The sequence below is a fragment of the Oncorhynchus masou genome, chromosome 11, assembly GCF_036934945.1.
Source record: "Oncorhynchus masou masou isolate Uvic2021 chromosome 11, UVic_Omas_1.1, whole genome shotgun sequence".
Taxonomy (NCBI): domain Eukaryota; kingdom Metazoa; phylum Chordata; class Actinopteri; order Salmoniformes; family Salmonidae; genus Oncorhynchus; species Oncorhynchus masou.
The window spans coordinates 26509094-26531786 of NC_088222.1; the positions used below are offsets into that span (position 1 = coordinate 26509094).

General features: G+C 43.1%; 2 protein-coding genes across 9 annotated transcripts in view; both read left to right on the forward strand.

Moving 5' to 3' along the window:
* Positions 1-235: 235 nt before the first annotated feature.
* On the forward strand, positions 236-15838 carry LOC135548389 (galectin-9-like). 2 transcript variants are annotated; one of them, XM_064977934.1, is made up of 11 exons: positions 236-671; positions 1408-1496; positions 1804-2011; positions 11367-11492; positions 11682-11723; positions 11916-11993; positions 12179-12205; positions 12396-12446; positions 14190-14278; positions 15042-15198; positions 15384-15838. In XM_064977934.1, exons 1-11 carry the CDS (start codon positions 642-644, stop codon positions 15528-15530), a joined length of 1044 nt encoding a protein of 347 aa, XP_064834006.1. In that variant the 5' UTR covers positions 236-641; the 3' UTR covers positions 15531-15838. The 2 variants fall into 2 exon arrangements, with proteins under 2 accessions (XP_064834006.1, XP_064834007.1); XM_064977935.1 differs by lacking the exon at positions 11916-11993.
* Positions 15839-19398: 3560 nt separating this feature from the next.
* The window catches only part of LOC135548392 (neurofibromin), a 72244-nt gene continuing 68949 nt past the window's right edge, over positions 19399-22693 (forward strand). For all 7 annotated transcript variants that reach the window (XM_064977937.1, XM_064977942.1, XM_064977943.1 and 4 more), the window contains exon 1: positions 19399-19649. In XM_064977937.1, the coding sequence (XP_064834009.1) occupies positions 19590-19649 (60 nt within the window). In that variant the 5' untranslated portion in view covers positions 19399-19589. The remainder of the gene's footprint in view (positions 19650-22693) is intronic.

Genomic DNA, 22693 nt, shown 5'->3' on the forward strand with positions numbered 1-22693 from the left:
TTGGATAGCCATGTATGCTGTTTAATTTCCTTTACTATTCGCTACAAAATACCGCTGATGCGAGTGACTTAGTGAAAGTAATACATTAATGGACACAAGAAAACTAAACCATTTAAAAATGGTAGGTTAATGGTGATCAGTCAGCAAAGTCATAGGCCACTTGGTGTAATAGGTGTGCTACATTTTCGTTGCTCTCTTATCTAAGGGTCACGGGTTTCGATTGCGTGTGCAGGCATTTATGAGAAACGAAACTTACGGTGCACTGTGGAAAAATCGCTTCGCCATTTCCTATTTGCTATTCTAATAGATTGTCTAATTCCAGTTTATTGACAAAGAAGGCAAGTCTAGTGTAGAGAACCAGTGTACCATCCCTGTGAAATATATTTTCTGTAACCAAAAATATTGTATTTTCAGCAGTTTGAAGCTGGTAAGATACACAAAAACAGGAAGCATATAACTAGCGCACATATAATAGATCTACCGCTTCTTAGACTTGCTTTCAATTAGAGACAGATCTATAAAAACATTTCTATGTGAATTTGGTCGGGTCGCCAAAAAAGGTGACATTGCAGCTTTACTGAAGAGAACCACATCACGTCTACGTGCTGTTTTGAACAGACCGACCAGAGCAACATTGGAACATGCCTTTTCAACAACCCTTCTTCAATCCGGTAAGAATTCTTTGATATTATTCACATCATTTATTTCATCAGGCCCCGTTATATGTGATGTTCTGGTGTCATTGTGTTCCATATTTTTGGTGTAATTTTCCCATTTTCTTTTGAAAAAGGTGTATTGTATGGTGGTCATACTGCAAATTAACTTTCAGCTTTGAATCACTCCCATATTGTGGTGATTAAAACCGAAATGAATATAGAGAACTGTTGTTTCCAATCAACCCAAATGTTGTAATTAATGTTGTTGTATTGTACTGGAACGAATTACAACAAATTATTGTGGTGACAAAATCCTGCATGAGTTTCCTGTAGGAAAAACATTTGTCCAATAGGATTCTGATAGAGGTAACACAAAATCCTATAGGGTTGCAAGAGTTTTATATGATCCAATAGGATTATTTTGGACGTTTCCAATAGGAAAAAAATAGTCCAATAGGATTCAGATAGGATTCTGATAGAGGTGTCACAAAATCCGATAGGATTGTGAGAATCCTATAGGATTCTATTGGAAATTAATCCTAAAGGATTTTTTAACAAGGAAAGAAAAGAAGAAAGGAAACCATAACCTTTAAGATTGTTATTAGAAAATGCTTGATGTGGCCAGTGTGAGTGCTTAACGTTTCAAAGTCTCTATTCGCTATGTCCCTAGCTTGCCTGGCTCTTAACAGATGGTGAACAAGACGAGCTACCCAGCCCTGGTCACATGTTGTTTTGTGCTCTGTGCCCCTAGAGAGTGCCGTTCACTGGCTGTATCCAGGGAGCTCTGCATGAGGGGAAGACCATCACTGTCACAGGGAGAGTCCTGCCAGGAGCCCAGAGGTAGCCCTACCTAGAGACACACTACTTTAGCACAGTCTTGTCACTCACTATAAGCACAGAAGGGATCTTGTTTAACCTAATCATTGAATGCAACGTTTACATTTTAGCAGACTCTCTAATCCAGAGCAATTTACAGTAGTGAGTGCATACATCTTCATATTTTTTTCATACTATTCCCCCATGGGAATCGAACCCACTACCCTGGTGTTGCATGCACTACCAACTGAGCCACACAGGACAGAACATGATTGTGTAGGCCATAATTGTACATCAAAATATAATATGCCCCTTCCTTTTGTCCGTATAGGTTTCATGTGAATTTGCAATGTGGCTCAAGAGGAAATCCTGACATAGCCCTCCACTTCAACCCCCGATATGACAGCTTCCTAGACGTTGTGATCTGCAACACCATGCAGCACTCCAAGTGGGGTTCAGAGGAGCGTGAATACTTTGCAACCTTGTCCCGGGGGGCCAACTTTACCCTCATGTTCCTGGTCAACAAAGATTCATATTCGGTCAGGAGATTTTTATTGCTGATGCTTAGGCTACAACATTTTTTGTATGTGGATTTATTGAATGAACCTAATCTCTAGAGCAGTTTTTTTTAACTCTTGATTTATTGAATGAACCTAATCTCTAGAGAAGTTTTTGACTGTGGACTTATTTGTGAAATTGTACATTTTTATTTGGATCCCCATTACCTAACGCCGTAATGTTAGCTAATTTACCTGGGGTCCAACACCAATTAATAAGACATTACAAGCAATTACAAATTAAGACTTTACAAACATTTAACAAGTAGACAATACAGACACTTAAAATATCTGACAGGAAACACATTTAACATTCAGTTGATGCTTTCTATTTCCTGTCCAGTCAAATGGTCTATCACAGATTCTGATGCGTTTCAATAATATTCATACTGATAGAGTAATGAAGAGCTAATCTGGCAGCCATGTTTTGAGCCATTTTGAGCTTTTTTTTATATCTTTCTTTGCGTGTGATAGGACCAGGGATTGTGTGATAGGACCAGGGATTGACCATATAACTGGACAGTACTGGACAGTACTCTAAGTGTGTTAGGACCAGGGATTGACCATATAACTGGACAGTACTCTTAAGTGTGATAGGACCAGGGATTGACCTGATTCAGAGTGCTAGATGTTACATACTCTGAACATGTTCTAGTAACAGCAATTCCCCTACCCGTAATAACAATATTATCTATGTGTTCTGACCATGATAAACCTGCGTCCAACATGACGCCTGTAGTTTTTTTTCTTCTCACTTGCGTTCTATTCATCGACAAATTCATTTGGGGATTATCAACAAGAATATATCTTGAAACAAATGCAATACACTTAGTTTTAGAAACGTTCAACACCAATTTGTTCATATCAACCCACTCAGACACCATTCTTAGTTCAGAACTCAGTACATCTGTTAGCTCATTACATTCTGATGCTGTGCTATACATTGTAGAGTCATCAGCATACATTACAACTCTTGCTTTGTTCATCACCGAAGATAAATCATTAGTAAAGATAGAGTAGATAAGGGGGCCTAGGCAGCGTCCTTGAGGAACACCACAGTGTGTATCTTTAGTGTTTGAAAGGCTACCATTAAATAACACTTTTTGCCTTCTCCTGGATAGATAGCTTTCCATCTACTATACAGCTGCAAACTTAAAACCATAACATTTGTGTTTAGCTAGTAACAGTTCATGATCAATCACATCAAAAGCAGCACTGAAATCTAGCAACACTGCACCAACTAACTTCCTGTCATCCATACTCTTTAACCAATCATCTGTCATTTGTGCTAAGGCTGTACCCGTATTCCAAGAACACAGGATGAGATGTTACTATCCGTTGTGCAAGCACTTCCAAGAGTTAATAAACAGTGAACGTGGTGAAATTTGGGGAGCGCATCGTCAGTAGTGTACCTTTGGTTCCTAGGGTGTTTCGGCCTTTCACACTATACACCCTCCCCAAAGGCGGCCAGCGACAGGGTGATCAATCCTACGCTTGCGTCCAATTCCCAATTAGTCATAGGAGTTGCCTTGTTGTTGATAGCCAACATCCCATGGGACTATGCATGGCAGGGGCGTCCTCCTCCCTGAGTCAAGCATTGTTGACCGCATACCTCCTGGCCCTCTCACTTCGGGGCCCAGCTGGGGTCTTTCCTCTTCATCCAGAGCCACTGACTGCTGCCTTCTGCCGCCTCTGATACAGCTTTGATTGCCGAACGCTGGCCCTGGCCCTTAATTCCCAGGTCTCTAAGCAGTCTGGTTGTAGATGTTGCCACAAAACCTCTGCAGCCCACCTCCACTGGTCGGACTTCTGTGTTCCAGCCATGATGCCGTGCTTCGGCAGCTAGATCAGCATAGCGCAGATGTTTTCGCTCATAAGCCTTATCTACTGAGTTTTCCCAGGGTACTGTGAGCTCAATGATGAAGACCTTATTGAGTGAACGGGACCAGAGCACCATGTCAGGTCTTAGGGTGGTGGTTGCGATCTCCGGAGGAAACACAAGTTGCCGGCCAATGTCAGCTAGCATTTTCCAGTCGCAGGCCAAGCGCAGCTGGTCTCGCTCTAATGGTGTAGAGCCGCTCTTCGGTGGTTTAACCCCTTCGCGGACAAAGTTTAGAATGAAATCAAATCAAACTTTATTTGCCACATGCACCGAATACAGCAAGTGTAGACTTTACCGTGAAATGCTTACTTGCAAGCCCTTAACCAACAGTGCAGTTCAAGAAGAAGAAAATATTTACCAAGTAGGCTAAAATAAAACGTAATAATAAAATGTAACACAATAAGAATAACGAGGCTATATACAGGGGGAACCGTTACCGAGTCAGTGTGCAGGGGTACAGGGGCTAGTTGAGGTAATCTGTACATGTAGGTGGGGGCAAAGTGACTATGCATAGGTAACAAACAAGCAGTGAGTAGCAGCAGTGTACAGGGGGGGTCAATGTAAATTGTCCAGTGGTGATTTTTAAGAATTGTTCAGCAGTCTAATGGTTTGGGGGTAGAATCTGTTGAGGAGCCTTTTGGTCCTAGACTTGGCGCTCTGGTACCGCTTGCCATGCGGTAGCAGAGAAAACAGTCTATAACTTGGGTGACTGGAGTCTCTGACAATTTTATGGGCTTTCCTCTGACACCGCCTATTATGTAGGTCCTAGGTGGCAGGAAGCTTGGCCCCAGGGCTGTACTGGGCTGTTCGCACTACCCTCTGTAGCGCCTTACGGTCAGATGCGGAGCAGTTTCCATTGCGGTGATGCAACGGTCAGGATGCTCTCGATGATGCTGCTGTAGAACCTTTTGAGGATCTGGGGACCCATGACAAATCTTTTCAATCTCCTGAGGGGGAAAAGGTTTTGTCGTGCCCTTTTCACAACTGTCTTGGCATGTTTGGACCATGATATTTTGTTGGTGATGTGGACACCAAGAAACTTGAAAGTCGCTCCACTACAGCCCCGTCGATGTTAATGGGGACCTGTTTGACCCGCCTTTTCCTGTAGTCCACGATCAGCTCCTTTGTATTGCTCACATTTAGGGAGAGGTTGTTGTCCTGGCACCACACTGACAGTTCTCTGACCTCCCTATAAGCTCTCATCATTGTTGGTGATCAGGCCTATCACTGTTGTGTCGTCAGCAAATTTAATGATGGTGTTGGAGTCATGTTTGGCAATGCAGTCGTGAGTGAACAGGGACTACAGGAGGGGACTAAGTACACACCCCTGAGGGGCCCCAGTGTTAAGGATCATTGTGGCAGACGTGTTGTTGCCTACTCTTACCACCTGGGGAGGCCCGTCAGGAAGTCCAGGATCCAGTTGCAGGTGTTTAGTCCCAGAGTCCTTAGCTTAGTGATGAGCACCGTGGGCACTATGGTGTTGAACACTGAGCTGTAGTCGATGAACAGAATTCTCACATAGGTGTTCATTTTATCCAGGTGAGAAAGGGCGGTGTGGAGTGCGATTGAGATTGCGTCATCTGTGGATCTGTTGGGGCAGTATGCGAATTTGAGTGGGTCTAGGGTGTCAGGAAGGATGCTGTTGATGTGAGCCATGACCAGCCTTTCAAAGCACTTCATGGCTACTGACGTGAGTGCCACAGGGCGATAATCATTTAGGCAGGCTACTTTCGCTTCCTTGGGCACAGGGACAATGGTGGTCTGCTTGAAACATGTACAGTCATGGCCAAAAGTTTTGAGAATGACACAAATATTAATTTCCACCAAGTTTGCTGCTTCAGTGTCTTTGGATATTTTTGTTAGATATTACTATTGAAAACTGAAGTATAATTACAAGCATTTCATGTTTCAAAGGCTTTTCTTGACAATTACATGAAGTTGATGCAAAGAGTCAATATTTGCAGTCTTTTTCAAGACCTCTGCAATCCGCCCTGGCATGCTGTCAATTAACTTCCGGGCCACATCCCGACTGATGGCAGCCCATTCTTGCATAATCAATGCTTGGAGTTTGTCAGAATTTCTGGGGTTTTGTTTGTCCACCCGTGTCTTGAGGATTGACAACAAGTTCTCAATGGGATTAAGGTCTGGGGATTTTCCTGGCCATGGACCCAAAATATCGATGTTTTTGTTCCCCGAACCACTTAGTTATCACTTTTGCCTTATGGCAAGGTGCTCCATCATGCTGGAAAAGGCATTGTTGGTCACCCAACTGTTCCTAAATGGTTGGGCGAAGTTGCTCTCGGAGGATGTATTGGTACCATTCTTTATTCATGGCTGTGTTCTTAGGCAAAATTGTGAGTGAGCCCACTCCCTTGGCTGAGAAGCAACCCCACACATGAATGATGTCAGGATGCTTTACTGTTGGCATGACATAGGACTGATGGCAGCGCTCACCTTGTCTTCTCCAGACAAGCTTTTTTCCGGATGCCCCATAATCGGAAAGGGGATTCATCAGAGAAAATTACTTTACCCCAGTCCTCAGCAGTCCAATCCCTGTACCTTTTGCAGAATATCAGTCTGTCCCTGATGTATTTCCTGGAGAGAAGTGGCTTCCTTCCTGCCCTTCTGGACACCAGGCCATCCTCCAAAAGTCTTAGCCTCACTGTGCGTGCAGATGCACTCACACCTGCCTGCTGCCATTCCTGAGCAAGCTCTGTACTGTTGGTGCCCTGATCCCGCAGCTGAATCAACTTTAGGAGACGGTCCTGGTGCTTGCTGGACTTTCTTGGCCGCCCTGAAGCCTTCTTCACAACAATTGAACTGCTCTCCTTGAATTTCATGATAATCCGATAAATGGTTGATTTAGGTGCAATCTTACTGGCAGCAATATCCTTGCCGGTGAAGCCCTTTTTGTTTTAAAGCAATGATGACGGCACGTGTTTCCTTGCAGGTAGCCAAGTTTGACAGAGGAAGAACAATGATTCCAAGCACCACCCTCCTTTTGAAGCTTCCAGTCTGTTATTCAAACTCAATCAGCATGACAGAGTGATCTCCAGCCTTGTCCTCATCAACACTCACACCTGTGTTAATGAGAGAATCACTGACATGATGTCAGCTGGTCCTTTTGTGGCAGGGCTGAAATACAGTGGAATTTTTGGGGGGGATTCAGTTCACTTGTATGGCAAAGAGGGACTTTGCAATTAATTGCAATTCATCTGATCACTCTTCATAACATTCTGGAGTATATGCAAATTGCCATCATACAAACTGAGGCAGCAGACTTTGTGAAAATTATTATTTGTGTCATTCTCAAAACTTTTGGCCACGACTGTAGGTATTACAGACTCGTTCAGGAAGAGGTTGAAAATGTCAGTGAAGACACTTGACAGTTGGTCCGCGCATGCTTTGAGTACACGTCCGGCTAATCAGTTTGGCCCAGCTGCTTTGTGAATGTTGACTTGTTTAAAGGGTTTGTTCACATCGGCTACCTAGCGCGTTATCACACAGTCATCCAGAACAGCTGGTGCTTTCGTGCATGCTTCAGTGTTGCTTGCCTCGAAGCCAGCATAAAAGTTATTTAGCTCATCTGGTAGGCTCGCGTCACTGGTCAGCTTGTGTCTGGGTTTCCCTTTGTAGTCCATAATAGTTTTCAAGCCCTGCCACATCCAATGAGCGTCAGAGCCGGTGTAGTAGGATTCAATCTTAATCCTGTATTGATGCTTTAAAGCAGGGGTGTCAAACTCAAATACCCAGTGGGCCAAAATGTAAAACCTGAACAAAGTCACGGGCCAACATTGAACAAATTAACCTTTTAATATGGACCCAAACAAGTTTTGCTTTAACATTGAATATGGAACAAGCATCGCTTATTACCATACAATATATAATTTAATAGTGGAGACATGCAAAATCGAATTTCAAATGAAAAAACACATCAATGGCATTCATTTATTAAATAAATAAAATTTAAATAAAAAATTTATGCCTCTTTTCTATTTACAGCCTTCTGATTTAAATACCAAAATAAACTTTTTCCACTGGCTAATAATTTTACAAATAAAATGATAATAAATCAATCAACCATTCAAGCCCATGCCTTGTAGCAAGAAAAAGTGCATAAAGAAAACGTTAATAATTGCACACTGGTCTAATCTGATGTGCCCAAGCCAGATACCTGGCATCTCTTCTTGGATGCTAGTTCATCAATGTCTGGGCTCAAGCTCTGAGCTGAAGAAATCCTCAGTATCGAGCGAAGATGTTCATCAGTCAGACGTCTCCTGTGAGTTGTTTTGGTCATCTTCATCGAGGAGAAAAGTTGCTCGCATAGATAAGTGCTGCCGAACATGGAGAGCATCTGAGCAGCTTGGGTGCGGAGCTGAGGCATTGTGTCAGGGATGAACCGTGGAAACTGTGCGGCGCCCACAGCATCATACTTTGACTTCAGCGTGTCGTTGCACTGGAGTTCAATCAGCTCCATTTGGATGTTGGTTGGTGCATTTTCCACATCAACTGCGAAGGGATTACTAAGCAGTTCAAACTTGCATTTCTGGGCATCGAAGTCGGCAAATCGCCGGCTAAACTCAGCGGCGAGAACACTGAGTTTTTCAGCAAACTGTGCGCATGGGAACACGGCGTTAGAGATCTGCGCTTTTATGGATTGGCAGCAGGGAAAATGGCAAGGGTTTCCTTGCAGCATCTGATTCTCCCACAGGCACAGTTTAGTTTTGAAGGCCCTCACTGCAGCGTACATGTCTGTGATGATGCGCCCCGCCCCTGAAGCTGCAGGTTCAGCGCATCGAGATGGCTCGAGATGTCACAGAGAAAGGCCAGCTCACACAGGAACTTTTGCTCCCGGAGCTCTGCTGTATCCTTCCCTTTGGTTTCCAGGAATTGACATATTTCCTCACGCAGCTCGAAACATCTGTTCAGTACTTTTCCTCTGCTTAACCATCTCACCTCTGTGTGATACGGCACGTCTGCGTATTCCGAACCACACTCCTCCAGAAAAGATTTAAACTGGCGGTGATTTAGACCTTTGGCTCTTATAAAGTTAACTACCTGTGATACTGTGGTCATAACATGTTCCATCTTTAGGGCTTTGGCACACAGTGCTTCCTGATGTATGATGCAGTGGTAAACAGTTAGCTCACCTGCACAGTTCTCTTCCCGCATCTTCTCCCGAACCATGCCCACCAGTCCACTCTTTTTACCGCACATCGCTGGCGCACCATCTGTCGTTAATCCAACGAGTTTATCCCACGGCAGCTTTATTTCAGTTACACATTTGGAAACCTCCTCAAAGATTTCCTTTCCTGTGGTTGTGCCATGCATTGATTTGAATCCTAATAGCTCCTCCGTAACACACAGATTTGAGTCCACTCCACGGATGAAGACTGACAGCTGAGCAGTATCAGATGCGTCGCAGCTCTCATCCACAGCGAGGGAGAACGCAACAAAATCTTTTCCCTTTTCCATCAGCTGGTCATACAGATTGGTGGCAAGATCACATGTGCGATCAGCTACTGTGTTCCTGCTCAGGCTCACGTTTGAAAATGCTTGTTTTTCTCTGGGCATACGATGTCACAAACCTTCATCATGCACTTTTTCATGAACTCTCCCTCATTAAAGGGCCGGGCTGATTTTGCGATCTCTGCTGCCACTATATAACTAGCCTTTACAGCAGCCTCGCTTTGTGATGTGGCTTTTTTAAACATATTCTGTTGTGAAACCAAGCTTCTTTTCATCTCCTCTACTTTCTGGCTCCTTTGAGTCATGTCCAGGTTTGTCTTTTACATATGTAAACAGATATTCTGCCTCCCACTTGTCCAGAAAGCTCCTGTTTTCTGCCTTTCTTTTCGCCATTTTTGGAAAGGGTTAGCTCCCTGACAGTTGTAGCGTCTATGTTGCTATGACTACTGTCACAGAGGAGAGAGCGTTTCTGGGTCCTGTCCTGATTGGCGCGCAAAAACAGCAGAGCATTATGGGATTCGTAGTATTAGTGGTGAATGCGCAGTATAATACCGGCGGGCCAGCTCTAGTAGTAATTTGGTATTGTCTCGCGGGCCAAATTTGGCCCACGGGCCAGAGTTTGACACCCATGCTTTAAAGCATCTGAGGATTTCTTATAAGCATCTGCATTAGTCTCCCGCTCCTTGAAAGCGGCAGCTCTAGCCTTTAGCTCAATGCAGATGTTGCTTGTAATCCATGGCTTCTGGTTGGGATATGTACGTACAGTCGCTGTGGGGACGACATCATCGATGCACTTATTGATGAAGCCGATGACTGAGGTGGTGTATTCCTCAATGCCATTGGATGAATCCCGGAACATATTCCAGTCTGTGCTAGCAAAACAGTCCTGTAGTGTAGCATCCGCGTCATCTGACCACTTCTGTATTGCGCGAGTCACTGGTACTACCTGCTTTACTTTTTCCCTGTAAGCAGGAATCAGGAGGATAGAATTGTGGTCAGATTTGCCAAATGGAGGGCGGGGGAGAGCTTTGTATGCATCTCTGTGTGTGGAGTAAAGGTGGTCTAGGATTTTTCCCCCACTGGTTGCACATTTGACGTGCTGGTAAAAATTTGGTAAAACGGATTTAAGTTTGCCTGCATTCAAGTCCCCGGCCACTAGGAGAGCCGCTTCTGGGTTAGCATTTTCTCCTTTGCTTATGACCTTATATAATTGGTTGAGAGCGGCTCTTAGTGCTAGCTTTGCTTTGTGGTGGTAAATAGACAGCTACAAAGAATGCCCTTCTTTGTATGCATGCTGGAAAACCATTATCAGACCATTACATGAGAAATAATCCTTGATTTGTACAGATACCATTTTTTCCAATAATTTACTGAACATAGGCAGCAAGCTTATAGAACGACTATTAGGACCAGTGAATGCAGATTTTTTTTATCCTTAGGTAGTGGAATAACCTTTGACTCTTTCCAGACTTCTGGACACACCCCATACATCAAGCACTTAATAAAAATATGAGAGATTGGGGTAGATATTTGGTTAGCTGGAAGTAAGCAATTTGGTGTCAAGATTATCTGTACCAGGTGACTTATCCGAAAGAGACAACAGCATCCTTTCTACCTCTTCCCTTTCTACTTGGTGAAATTCAAACATGCATTGCCTCTCCTTCATGATACAATCTTTTATAAGGGTATATGACATGGAGTCATTAGTTGGAATCATAGCGTTCCTATTGAATTGAACATTTTCTCTAGAGCAGTTTTTTTGACTGTGGATTTATTACATTTCTCTAGAGCATAAAGTATCATAACTATTCACTTATTTATTATTTTTCCTCCATGTGCCATTGGTTTCCCACTGGAGCCACCCATACTGTACGTAAAATGTACTGTATGCATGCATAACTGTAAGTCGCTTTGGAAAAAAGCGTCTGCTAAATGGCTTATATTATATATAATTTTTTGTCTCTCCTAAATCCTGTTTTATCCCAGATTATTGTGAATGGTGCCCTCTTCATGGAGTACCTGCACCGACTCTCGTTCTCCAGAGTGGACACCATCTCTGTGGATGGGGGAGTGGAAGTCCAGTCTATTGCCTTCTCCAACCCTGCAGTCACCGTGAGTATCTGACAGGTCCTCCTCAAGGGAGAATAGAGTTCATTTTCCTGTTCAGTAGGGTCAGCTTTGAGCAAGCAACGGGACAGATTTGCTCATCTTAATCAGTTGTCTGGAATGCAACCAAGTGGGCAAAAGTGCTTGCAGGCGTCATGGTCAGAAATGAAATGTTATGTCCTGTCTTTTCTCCAGTCACCTCCTCCCCAACCAGGATATCCTGGCCATCCACACAGTGTGAGTATTCTTATAGGACAGACTCATGAACAGGATTCTTAGTTATACAAGTTAAAAACATATTATATTTGGAGTTATTTCAAGAATAAGGTCTGGAAACACTTATAATTAGCAATAAACCCAGTACTACATATCTGGCTTCACAAAAACAGTAGCATAGGTCATAATCCAAGATGGACAATTTATTTACAGGGTCAACGAAACCGAAATAGATCTCGCCAAAGCAAAACTGGCCCCAAAACTCCTCCTCAATGGTGTAATGCCACACAGGTAGATTCTACCATACTGGGTTGACAGCTCATTTAGTGTATTTAACTTTTTTTTCTGGTGGTGGTTGTTTTAGTAAGGTGACTGCATTTCATTCCATTCAATCAACGTTAGCTTTGAGGGTAGATCTAGCTTGCTTTCCTTGTTAAGATTGATATATATTTGACAACTGTTTGTCTGTTTTGTAGGCTTTCTCAGCTGCAGGTTTTCTTCAGGTCAGTTGCATTCCAATGAATCAACTTTTCAAGGTTTAAAATGTGTAGATAGAGGCCATTATTAGGAATTGCATTGAAGTTTGATAAATCTTTATCTATATAAATGAATGTTAAGAAAATTAAGTTCTGACAAGCTTAAAGTTGTTTTTTTTTGTAGAGACTGTGGTGATGCATAATGTTTATTTTATAGGCACCCCCTCCATACACTGCCCAGCCTCCATACACCCCCAAGCCGTCCTTTGTAAGCACCCCTTCTTTAACCTACAGACTAATTGCAGACTGCATAATTACAGTGCCTTGCGAAAATATTCTGCCCCCTTGAACTTTGCGACCTTTTGCCACATTTCAGGCTTCAAACATAAAGATATAAAACTGTATTTTTTTGTGAGGAATCAACAACAAGTGGGACACAATCATGAAGTGGAACGACATTTATTGGATATTTCAAACTTTTTTAACAAATCAAAAACTGAAAAATTGGGCGTGCAAAATTATTCAGCCCCTTTACTTTCAGTGCAGCAAACCCTCTCCAGAAGTTCAGTGAGGATCTCTGAATGATCCAATGTTGACCTAAATGACTAATGATGATAAATACAATCCACCTGTGTGTAATCAAGTCTCTGTATAAATGCACCTGCACTGTGATAGTCTCAGAGGTCTGTTAAAAGTGCAGAGAGCATCATGAAGAACAAGGAACACACCAGGCAGGTCTGAGATACTGTTGTGAAGAAGTTTAAAGCCGGATTTGGATACAAAAAGATTTCCCAAGCTTTAAACATCCCAAGGAGCACTGTGCAAGCGATAATATTGAAATGGAAGGAGTATCAGACCACTGCAAATCTACCAAGACCTGGCCGTCCCTCTAAACTTTCAGCTCATACAAGGAGAAGACTGATCAGAGATGCAGCCAAGAGGCCCATGATCACTCTGGATGAACTGCAGAGATCTACAGCTGAGGTGGGAGACTCTGTCCATAGGACAACAATCAGTCGTATATTGCACAAATCTGGCCTATATGGAAGAGTGGCAAGAAGAAAGACATTTCTTAAAGATATCCATAAAAAGTGTTGTTTAAAGTTTGCCACAAGCCACCTGGGAGACACACCAAACATGTGGAAGAAGGTGCTCTGGTCAGATGAAACCAAATTTGAACTTTTTGGCAACAATGTAAAACGTTATGTTTGGCGTAAAAGCAACACAGCTCATCACCCTGAACACACCATACCCACTGTGAAACATGGTGGTGGCAGCATCATGGTTTGGGCCTGCTTTTCTTCAGCAGGGACAGGGAAGATGGTTAAAATTGATGGGAAGATGGATGGAGCAAATACAGGACCATTCTGGAAGAAAACCTGATGGAGTCTGCAAAAGACCTGAGACTGGGACGGAGATTTGTCTTCCAACAAGACAATGATCCAAAACATAAAACAAAATCTACAATGGAATGGTTCAAAAATAAACATATCCAGGTGTTAGAATGGCCAAGTCAAAGTCCAGACCTGAATCCAATCGAGAATCTGTGGAAAGAACTGAAAACTGCTGTTCACAAATGCTCACCATCCAACCTCACTGAGCTCGAGCTGTTTTGCAAGGAGGAATGGGAAAAAATTTCAGTCTCTCGATGTGCAAAACTGATAGAGACATACCCCAAGCGACTTACAGCTGTAATCGCAGCAAAATGTAGCGCTACAAAGTATAAACTTAAGGGGGCTGAATAATTTTGCACGCCCAATTTTTCAGTTTTTGATCTGTTAAAAAAGTTTGAAATATCCAATAAATGTCGTTCCACTTCATGATTGTGTCCCACTTGTTGTTGATTCTTCACAAAAAAAATACAGTTTTATATCTTTATGTTTGAAGCCTGAAATGTGGCAAAAGGTCGCAAAGTTCAAGGGGGCCGAATACTTTCGCAAGGCACTGTACATTAATTTCTGTATCGAAACAGATTATTGGGTTGACATGGTGATGGATGCTTTGTCCTCAGGTTGTGCCGTATAAAAACATAATGGCAGGTGGACTTTACCCAGGCAGGAACATCACCATCCAGGGTGTGGTCAACCACAACGCTGATAAGTAAGCAACTTACTCAATTTGAGCACATCTTACATAATGCATTTGCTTCACCTGCTATGGGTCAGAGTTGGTACTATGAACTGTATACTTGTACATTACAGACAATACAAAGGAATAGTAAGGAAAAGGTCCTCGTTTGATTAGCCTGTCACCCTCCAAATAATTTATTTTACGATGGTGTAACACTCACCAGCAGAGTCCAGAAAAGTTCTCCCTCTCTACAAGCAGTACATTACAGAGCTATACAGTATTATGAGCCAGGTTGTTTGGGTCCTGGATGCTGATTGGCTAAAAATGTATTTCAGCCTTGTTTATATCAGACAATATACCACAGGTTTGAGGCAAAAATACTTGTTTACTGTTCTAGCTTATGTTAGTACCCAGTTTCTAATAGTAATAAGGCACCTCGGGTTTGGGGTATATGGCCAATATACCACGGCTAAGGGCTGTGTCCAGGCACTCTGCTTCGTATCGTTCATAAGAACAGCCCTTAGCCGTGGTATATTTAAGCAAGTAGGTGTGGTATATGGCCAATATAGGGCTGTTCTTATGCACAACGCAACACGGAGTGCCTGGACACAGCCTTTAGCCGTGGTATATTGGCCGTATACCACAAACCCAGAGGTGCCTTATTGATATTATAAACTGGTTACCTCTGTACACCTTTTCCACCATCTACCACAGAGCATTAGTTTAATGGGTAATCTAACCTGACATTCCTGGTCAAGCCTTATAACCATGATTATGGTTCGCATGGTTCTAGGTTCTGTATCAACCTGCGTTTCAACTCGGGGGTGGCGTTCCACTTCAACCCCAGGTTCAATGAGAACGTTGTAGTTCGTAACAGTCTCCTGAAGGAACAGTGGGGTCCAGAGGAAAGGACAGGTGGCATGCCCTTCTACAGAGGCCAACCTTTTACGGTATAAACTCCATTATAGATAGCTGCATACTCTAGGATGGAACAAGTAAATATATTTTAACAGATATTTGCGTTGTGCATTGACAACAATTTCAGCTGAAATGCATCTGAATGTGTTTTAGTTCAATGATATCGTATGATTTCCCTTGGATGAGCTCAGCACTCATGTCAGGCCCTGTGTTTCAGGTGATCATCATGTGTGATATCCAATGCTACAGGGTGATGGTGAATGGAGCCCTGATGTTCAGCTACAACCACCGCCACTTCCTTTTCCAGCAGATTGATATTCTGGAGGTGGAGGGGGACGTGAGCCTGTCCGCTGTGCTGGTCTGAGTTACAAACACACTGAGGTCAAAGTTCAGCGATACTAGGGTCTGATCAGTCAGTGCATTATCTCACATTATGTGTGAGGAATCATGTCTTATGTGTCTGTGTGTGGCCATTTTCTGTATTGAAAAACTGTGGCATTTTACTGTGTTGCTGATGGCGAGACGTTTTACATTTCTCTCTTCCATAAACAATTATAGGAAATATTGTCTTCTATTGATCATATTCCAGATAGCCCACATGATGCCTGCTGTATGTCTGTGCTCTCTGTCACAACAATGTTTCCACAGCAAATAAACAGCAATATATTTGAACTAAGATGTTGTCCTAATTCTACATCACCGCTAGGGGGCAGAGAGGTTCTGGTAAAATTAATAACTTGGCCCTGTTTTAGATTGTAGTGGGAAGGTTCAGATTTTATATTAAAGCATTCTAAGGATTTTCACCAAGTAAATACTGATGACATGAATGGTGTTGTGGATTATTATAATTACATGGAGTGCATTCGAATGACTGCACTCAGGGAGTTCCAGGTGGTTAGAAGTAGGCTTGTAGACCGGTTGACAGTGCTTTTACTGGGTCTTGGGATGTATGGACTGATACGCACCTACAGATTCACCTCACTTGCTGCTACAAGAAGGCTGTACAGATTCACCTCACTTACTGCTACAAGCATGCGGTACAGATTCACCTCACTTACTGCTACAAGCATGCGGTACAGATTCACCTCACTTACTGCTACAAGCATGCGGTACAGATTCACCTCACTTGCTGCTACAAGAAGGCTGCACAGATTCACCTCACTTGGTGCTACAAGAAGGCTGTACAGATTCACCTCACTTGCTGCTACAAGAAGGCTGCACAGATTCACCTCACTTACTGCTACAAGCATGCGGTACAGATTCACCTCACTTACTGCTACAAGCATGCGGTACAGATTCATCTCACTTGATGCTACAAGCAAGCAGTACAGATTCACCTCACTTGCTGCTACAAGCATGCAGTACAGATTCACCTCACTTGCTGCTACAAGCAAGCAGTACAGATTCACCTCACTTGCTGCTACAAGAAGGCGGTACAGATTCACCTCACTTGATGCTACAAGAAGGCGGTACAGATTCACCTCACTTACTGCTACAAGCAATCTGAAGCCATCAGTTAGGCTTTTGGATATATATATATATTTTTTTCTCACTAAGACTGCCTCTTAGCAACCGCTTTCACATGTAGGCCTCCACTTACTGTCCTTGCCATCCTTACTGCCTGCAGTAGCAGCACCAAGCATTTTTCACTGGGGTAGCTTGGTCGTTGTGTAGGGGTGCTTGCAATCTACAGTGTACATGATTGCATATACGCAAAACGTATTTCTTGGTGCTAATGGGAGTGCTAGGCCTATTCTTGAGGGGGCTTCAGCACTGTTTTGCCTCTCCCTGGTGCCGTCCATGACTACATAATTGTACCAAAATGATGTAGACCAGTGCTGCACAAGCTAGACTTTCTTTCTATGCAAAAAAAGATAACTGTTCAACATTCTTTAGATAATTGAAATTAGTTAATTTTGCAGCAATTCTTTCTGAGATGGCACAGGGTCGAAGCAGGGCAACTTGATATGTCAACACATTTGAATGGCAAATTTAAGTACATTAGGACTGATATCTTATCCACCAGGGTTTTATTTGGCCCTCCAGAAAAATATTTTTCAAAGGGACTATCTGCTAAGAGATCATTTATAGGTAAGCTGTGTATATAGGCTTACTTTCTTAACTATTAACACTGAATTCTTGCCTGAGAGAAAAGGGAAGGGAAGGACAATAATAAGTTGTTACATAACAGTTTAGAATACCAGCACATATTGCCAGATGAAGGACTGGAGTCCTATCATATTGTACAAATTTCAACTGATGATGTAGGCCTACACTATAAGGGATTGCTAACTTATCTAAACTCAGCAAAAAAAGAAACGTCCTCTCACTGTCAACTGTGTTTATTTTCAGCAAACTTAACATGCGTCAATATTTGTATGAACATAACAAGATTCTACAACTGAGACAAACTGAACAGGTTCCACAGACATGTGACTAACAGAAATTGAATAATGTGTCCCTGAACAAAGGGGGGTGGGGTGGGGGGTTAAGTCAAAAGTAACAATCAGTATCTGGTGTGGCCACCAGCTGCATTAAGTACTGCAGTGCATCTCCTCCTCAAGGACTGAACCAGGTTGGCCAGTTCTTGCTGTGAGATGTTACCCCACTCTTCCACCAAGGCACCTGCAAGTTCCCGGACATTTCTGGGGGGAATGGCCCTAGCCCTCACCCTCTGATCCAACAGGCCCCAGATGTGCTCAATGAGATTGAGATCCGGGCTCTTTCGCTGGCCAACACTGACATTCCTGTCTTACAGGAAATCACGCACAGAACGAGCAATATGGCTGGTGGCATTGTCATGCTGGAGTGTCATGTCAGGATGAGCCTGCAGGAAGGATACCACATGAGAGGAGGATGTGTTCCCTGTAACGCACAGTGTTGAGATTGCCTGCAGTGACAACAAGTGCAGTCTGATGATGCTTTCACACACCGCCCCAGACCATGACGGACCCTCCACCTCCAAATCAATCTGGCTCCAGAGTAGAGGCCTCGGTGTAATGTTCATTCATTTGACGATAAACGCAAATCCGACCATCACCCCTGGTGAGACAAAACTGTGAATCAGTGAAAAGCACTTTTTGCCAGTCCTGTCTGGTCCAGCGACGGTGGGTTTGTGCCCATAGGCGACACTGTTGCCAGTGATGTCTGGAGAGGACCTGCCTTACAACAGGCCTACAAGCCCTTAGTCCAGACTCTCTCAATCTTTGCGGACAGTCTGAGCACTGATGGGGGGATTGTGCGTTCCTGGTGTAACTCGGGCAGTTGTTGTTGCCATCCTGTACCTGTCCCGCAGGTGTGATGTTCGGATGTACCGATCCTGTGCAGGTGTTGTTACACGTAGTCTGCCACTGCGAGGATGATCAGCTGTCTGTCCTGTCTTCCTGTAGCTCTGTTTTAGGCGTCTCACAGTACAGACATTGCCATTTATTGCCCTGGCCACATCTGCAGTCCTCATCCCTCCTTGCAGCATGCCTAAGCCACATTCACACAGATGAGCAGGGAACCTGAGCATCTTCCCTTTGGTATTTTTCAGAGTCAGTAAAAAGGCCTCTTCAGTGTCCTAAGTTTATATAACTGTGACCTTAATTGCCTACTGTCTGTAAGCTGTTAGTGTCTTAACGACCGCTCCACAGATGCATGTTCATTAATTGTTTATGGTTCATTGAACAAGCATGGGAAACCGTGTTTAAACCCTCAAGTTATTTGGATTTTTACAAATTATCTTTGAAAGACAGGGTCCTGAAAAAGGTTATCTACAGAGTTTAGCTACTGTTATTATGCATTTTGTTTTAACTGCAAAATATTTCTGTCTCTGTTTCTTCTGTATCTAAAATCCTAAGGCAGTGTGACCTCACCAGTTTGTTATCTAAAACCTGTCATTGATGAAAACACACGGCATTGGTCCAATGTCCCGTTTTTTGATTTCATACTGGACGCTGTAAAGATTCTTGCAACGCACGCGCAGTAGCTGCTCCTCAAAACAGCATCAGTGCCTGCTTCATTGAGGTTGTCCCGAGTTACCACAGCCACAAATTCAGTGGCTCTATCGTAACAATTCATGAAAACAAAAATTCGCTTTTTGGTCTTAAAGTAAGGTTACGGTTCAGCATACGGTTATCAGTATGGTTAAGGTTAGGTTTACGTTAAAAAACAGATTTAAAGAAAATAAATTGAAGAAATAGGCGGGGTTTATCCATAAGTATGACCTTGTGGCTGTGGTAACTAATGACGAATGTTCATTGAGAAGGAGGATTCAAACTTCCGGTTCTGTCATGGGGATATTGTGGTGTGTCTGATAAAAGAAAGAAAAAATAACCCCATCAACATCGGAATTTGAGGATTAACTGGTTGAAAATAGCAAAGGAATCATTATTTATACGGATAATTCAAGTGGCCCATCGCGGCTCGCACCCGGCCGGCTATGGCGGCGCATAAACCCGTGGAATGGGTTCAGGCCGTAATTAGTAGATTCGACGAGCAGGTAAGAATAATACATCGTATCAGAAATTGTGCCTCTGCTTTTTCCCCAGTAACATCATAGAGGTCGTGGGTTTAGCGACGAGATCATTTAAAGAAAGCTGCACTGTCATGAGTGGTATGTTTTGAGCCGATCTAGAATTTATAGTTCTCCTGCAGAGCCGCATCATCACACAGGAGCAAGTGACAGCGACAGAGAGAGAGGACGAAATAACACATGGACCAATTCTGTCCCTAACATTTGAAATAGCATTTAAAATCCCTTTGAATGAAACCACGAGGATGTAGCCTCAATATATAAACAAAGGAATCGACAGAACACGCCTCTTACTGTCAAGAAGGAGGAACTAACTAAATGTTGAATTGGGCAGCGAGCTGCTAGCTTGCGTGGTTATTACTGTAATGCATTCCGCTTCTGCCAATAACACTGTGCTACCTAGCTCGCCACTACGAGCCTTGTCGCTAGCCAGCTTGTCAACTCGAAGCAAGTGTCCAGTAATTAGTGTGTTCATGTCATTTCCATTAACTAGTAGCCTCACCTTGGACTACAAAGCACTGTTTCTTTATAGCCACTGAGCCACTACAGTAGCTAGCTGCTAACTATTACTAAACAAAAATATAAACAAAACAATTTCAAAGATTTTACTGAGTTTCAGTTCGTATAAGGATATCAGTCAATTGAGATAAATGTATTAGGCCCTAATCTATGGATTTCGCATGACTAAGCAGGGGTGCAGCCATGGGTGGGCCCACCTACTTGACAACCAGGCCCACCCACCTGGAAGCTAAGCCCAGCCAATCAGAATTAGTTTCTTCCTACAAAAGGGCTTTATTACAGACACAAATAATCATCAGCAACCCCCCTCAGACAATCCCACAGGTGAGGAAGCCGGATGTGGATGTCCTGGTGCTGGTGTGGTTACACATGGTCTGCGGTTGTGAAGCTGGATGGACATACTGCCAAATTCTCTAAAATGACATTGCAGGCAGTGTATGGTAGAGAAATGAACATTCAATTCTCTGGTAACAGCTCTGGTGGACATTCCTGCAGTCAGCATGTCAATTGCGAGCTTCCTCAGAATTTGAGACCTCAGTGGTGTTGTGTGACAATACAGCATATTTTAAAGTGGCCTTTTACTGTTTAAACAGTTTCTTGATATGCCACACCTGCCAGGTGGATGGATTACCTCGGTATTGGAGGAATGCGCACTAACAGAGATGTGAACATTTGTGCACAACATTTGAGAGAAATATGCTTTTTGTGTATGGAACATTTCTTTTTTTTCTTCTTTTTTCAGATCATGAAACATGGGACCAAAACTTCACGTTACGTTTATATTTTTGTTCAATGTAGCTAGTCATATACGGTGTTATTTGAGCTGCGTCCAGTTTGTTTACAGTATGTGTGGATTTATCTATGCAGATTGACAATCAGGTCCCATCCATTCATTGCATTGGAAAACATGGGAAACATGGGAACATGGGAAAACATAATCCCCTCACTGATGTCATTGTCAAGCACAATTTCACAAATGTCTTCATCCTTGTCGTACCTCAAAGCATTTCCATTGAAAAGGACCCTTCATGAGCACCAGCATGTGAAGTTCATAGGAGAATATCACATTGGGTGTCAAATGAAAGCTACGAGTTTGTATTTTTGGGAAATGAAGGCATAGATACCATTTCCCATAATTAGGCATTACTAAAGGCTTAGAAAATATTGACCAGAAAAAAAGTCTTAAAAGGCATCAGAAATGCATCAAAACACATTGTTGACATAAAGACCCCTGCCAACCAATATCAACACTTAAGCTTTATATAGCTTTGGAGAAATTGTTTACCTTCTGGAAGTTTAATAAATATTTCCCTGTGTCTTGTAATTCCATTACCGAAACCCCACAACCCTATGATATTTTGTAATGTCTCTCCCTTATAAGGAGGGAGGATAATGAAAGTCCATGGTAGACCTCCCAATTAGTTACAGTGATTTTTACTGATATCAATTTTGTTTATGAATTTAAGTTATTCGAAATGTTAAAAAAATCAGTAACGGAATTACTGCAACCGAATTGGCTACAATGCGAAATCATAATAGTCTCAACCCACAGTTGGGTCACCTGCTACTGTCCTCCCTTCCACTGCCATACTGTTATGTTGAGCTCATAACTGTTTTCTTTGTCTTTCTGTTGGTCAAACATAGTGTTCAAACAGTTTGGATGACCCCTCCCTCTGTCTGTCTCTCTCCGGTTAATGTCACCTCTCCCAGCTGTTACTGACACCTACACCATGAGCCCCCTGTCTTTTCATTTTCTGTAACCAGCATCCTCACCCACTGACACCTACACCATGAGCCCCCTGTCTTTTCATTTTCTGTTACCAGCATCCTCACCCACTGACACCTACACCATGAGCCCCCTGTCTTTTAATTTTCTGTTACCAGCATCCTCACCCACTGACACCTACACCATGAGCCCCCTGTCTTTTAATTTTCTGTAACCAGCATCCTCACCCACTGACACCTACACCATGAGCCCCCTGTCTTTTCATTTTCTGTTACCAGCATCCTCACCCACTGACACCTACACCATGAGCCCCCTGTCTTTTAATTTTCTGTTACCAGCATCCTCACCCACTGACACCTACACCATGAGCCCCCTGTCTTTTCATTTTCTTTTACCAGCATCCTCACCCACTGACACCTACACCATGAGCCCCCTGTCTTTTCATTTTCTTTTACCAGCATCCTCACCCACTGACACCTACACCATGAGCCCCCTGTCTTTTCATTTTCTGTAACCAGCATCCTTACCCACTGACACCTACACCATGAGCCCCCTGTCTTTTCATTTTCTGTAACCAGCATCCTCACCCACTGACACCTACACCATGAGCCCCCTGTCTTTTCATTTTCTGTAACCAGCATCCTCACCCACTGACACCTACACCATGAGCCCCCTGTCTTTTCATTTTCTGCAACCAGCATCCTCACCCATTGAGAACCCACTGACACCGGACATCCAGCAACGTTGAAAAGTAGTTTGGTCAGTC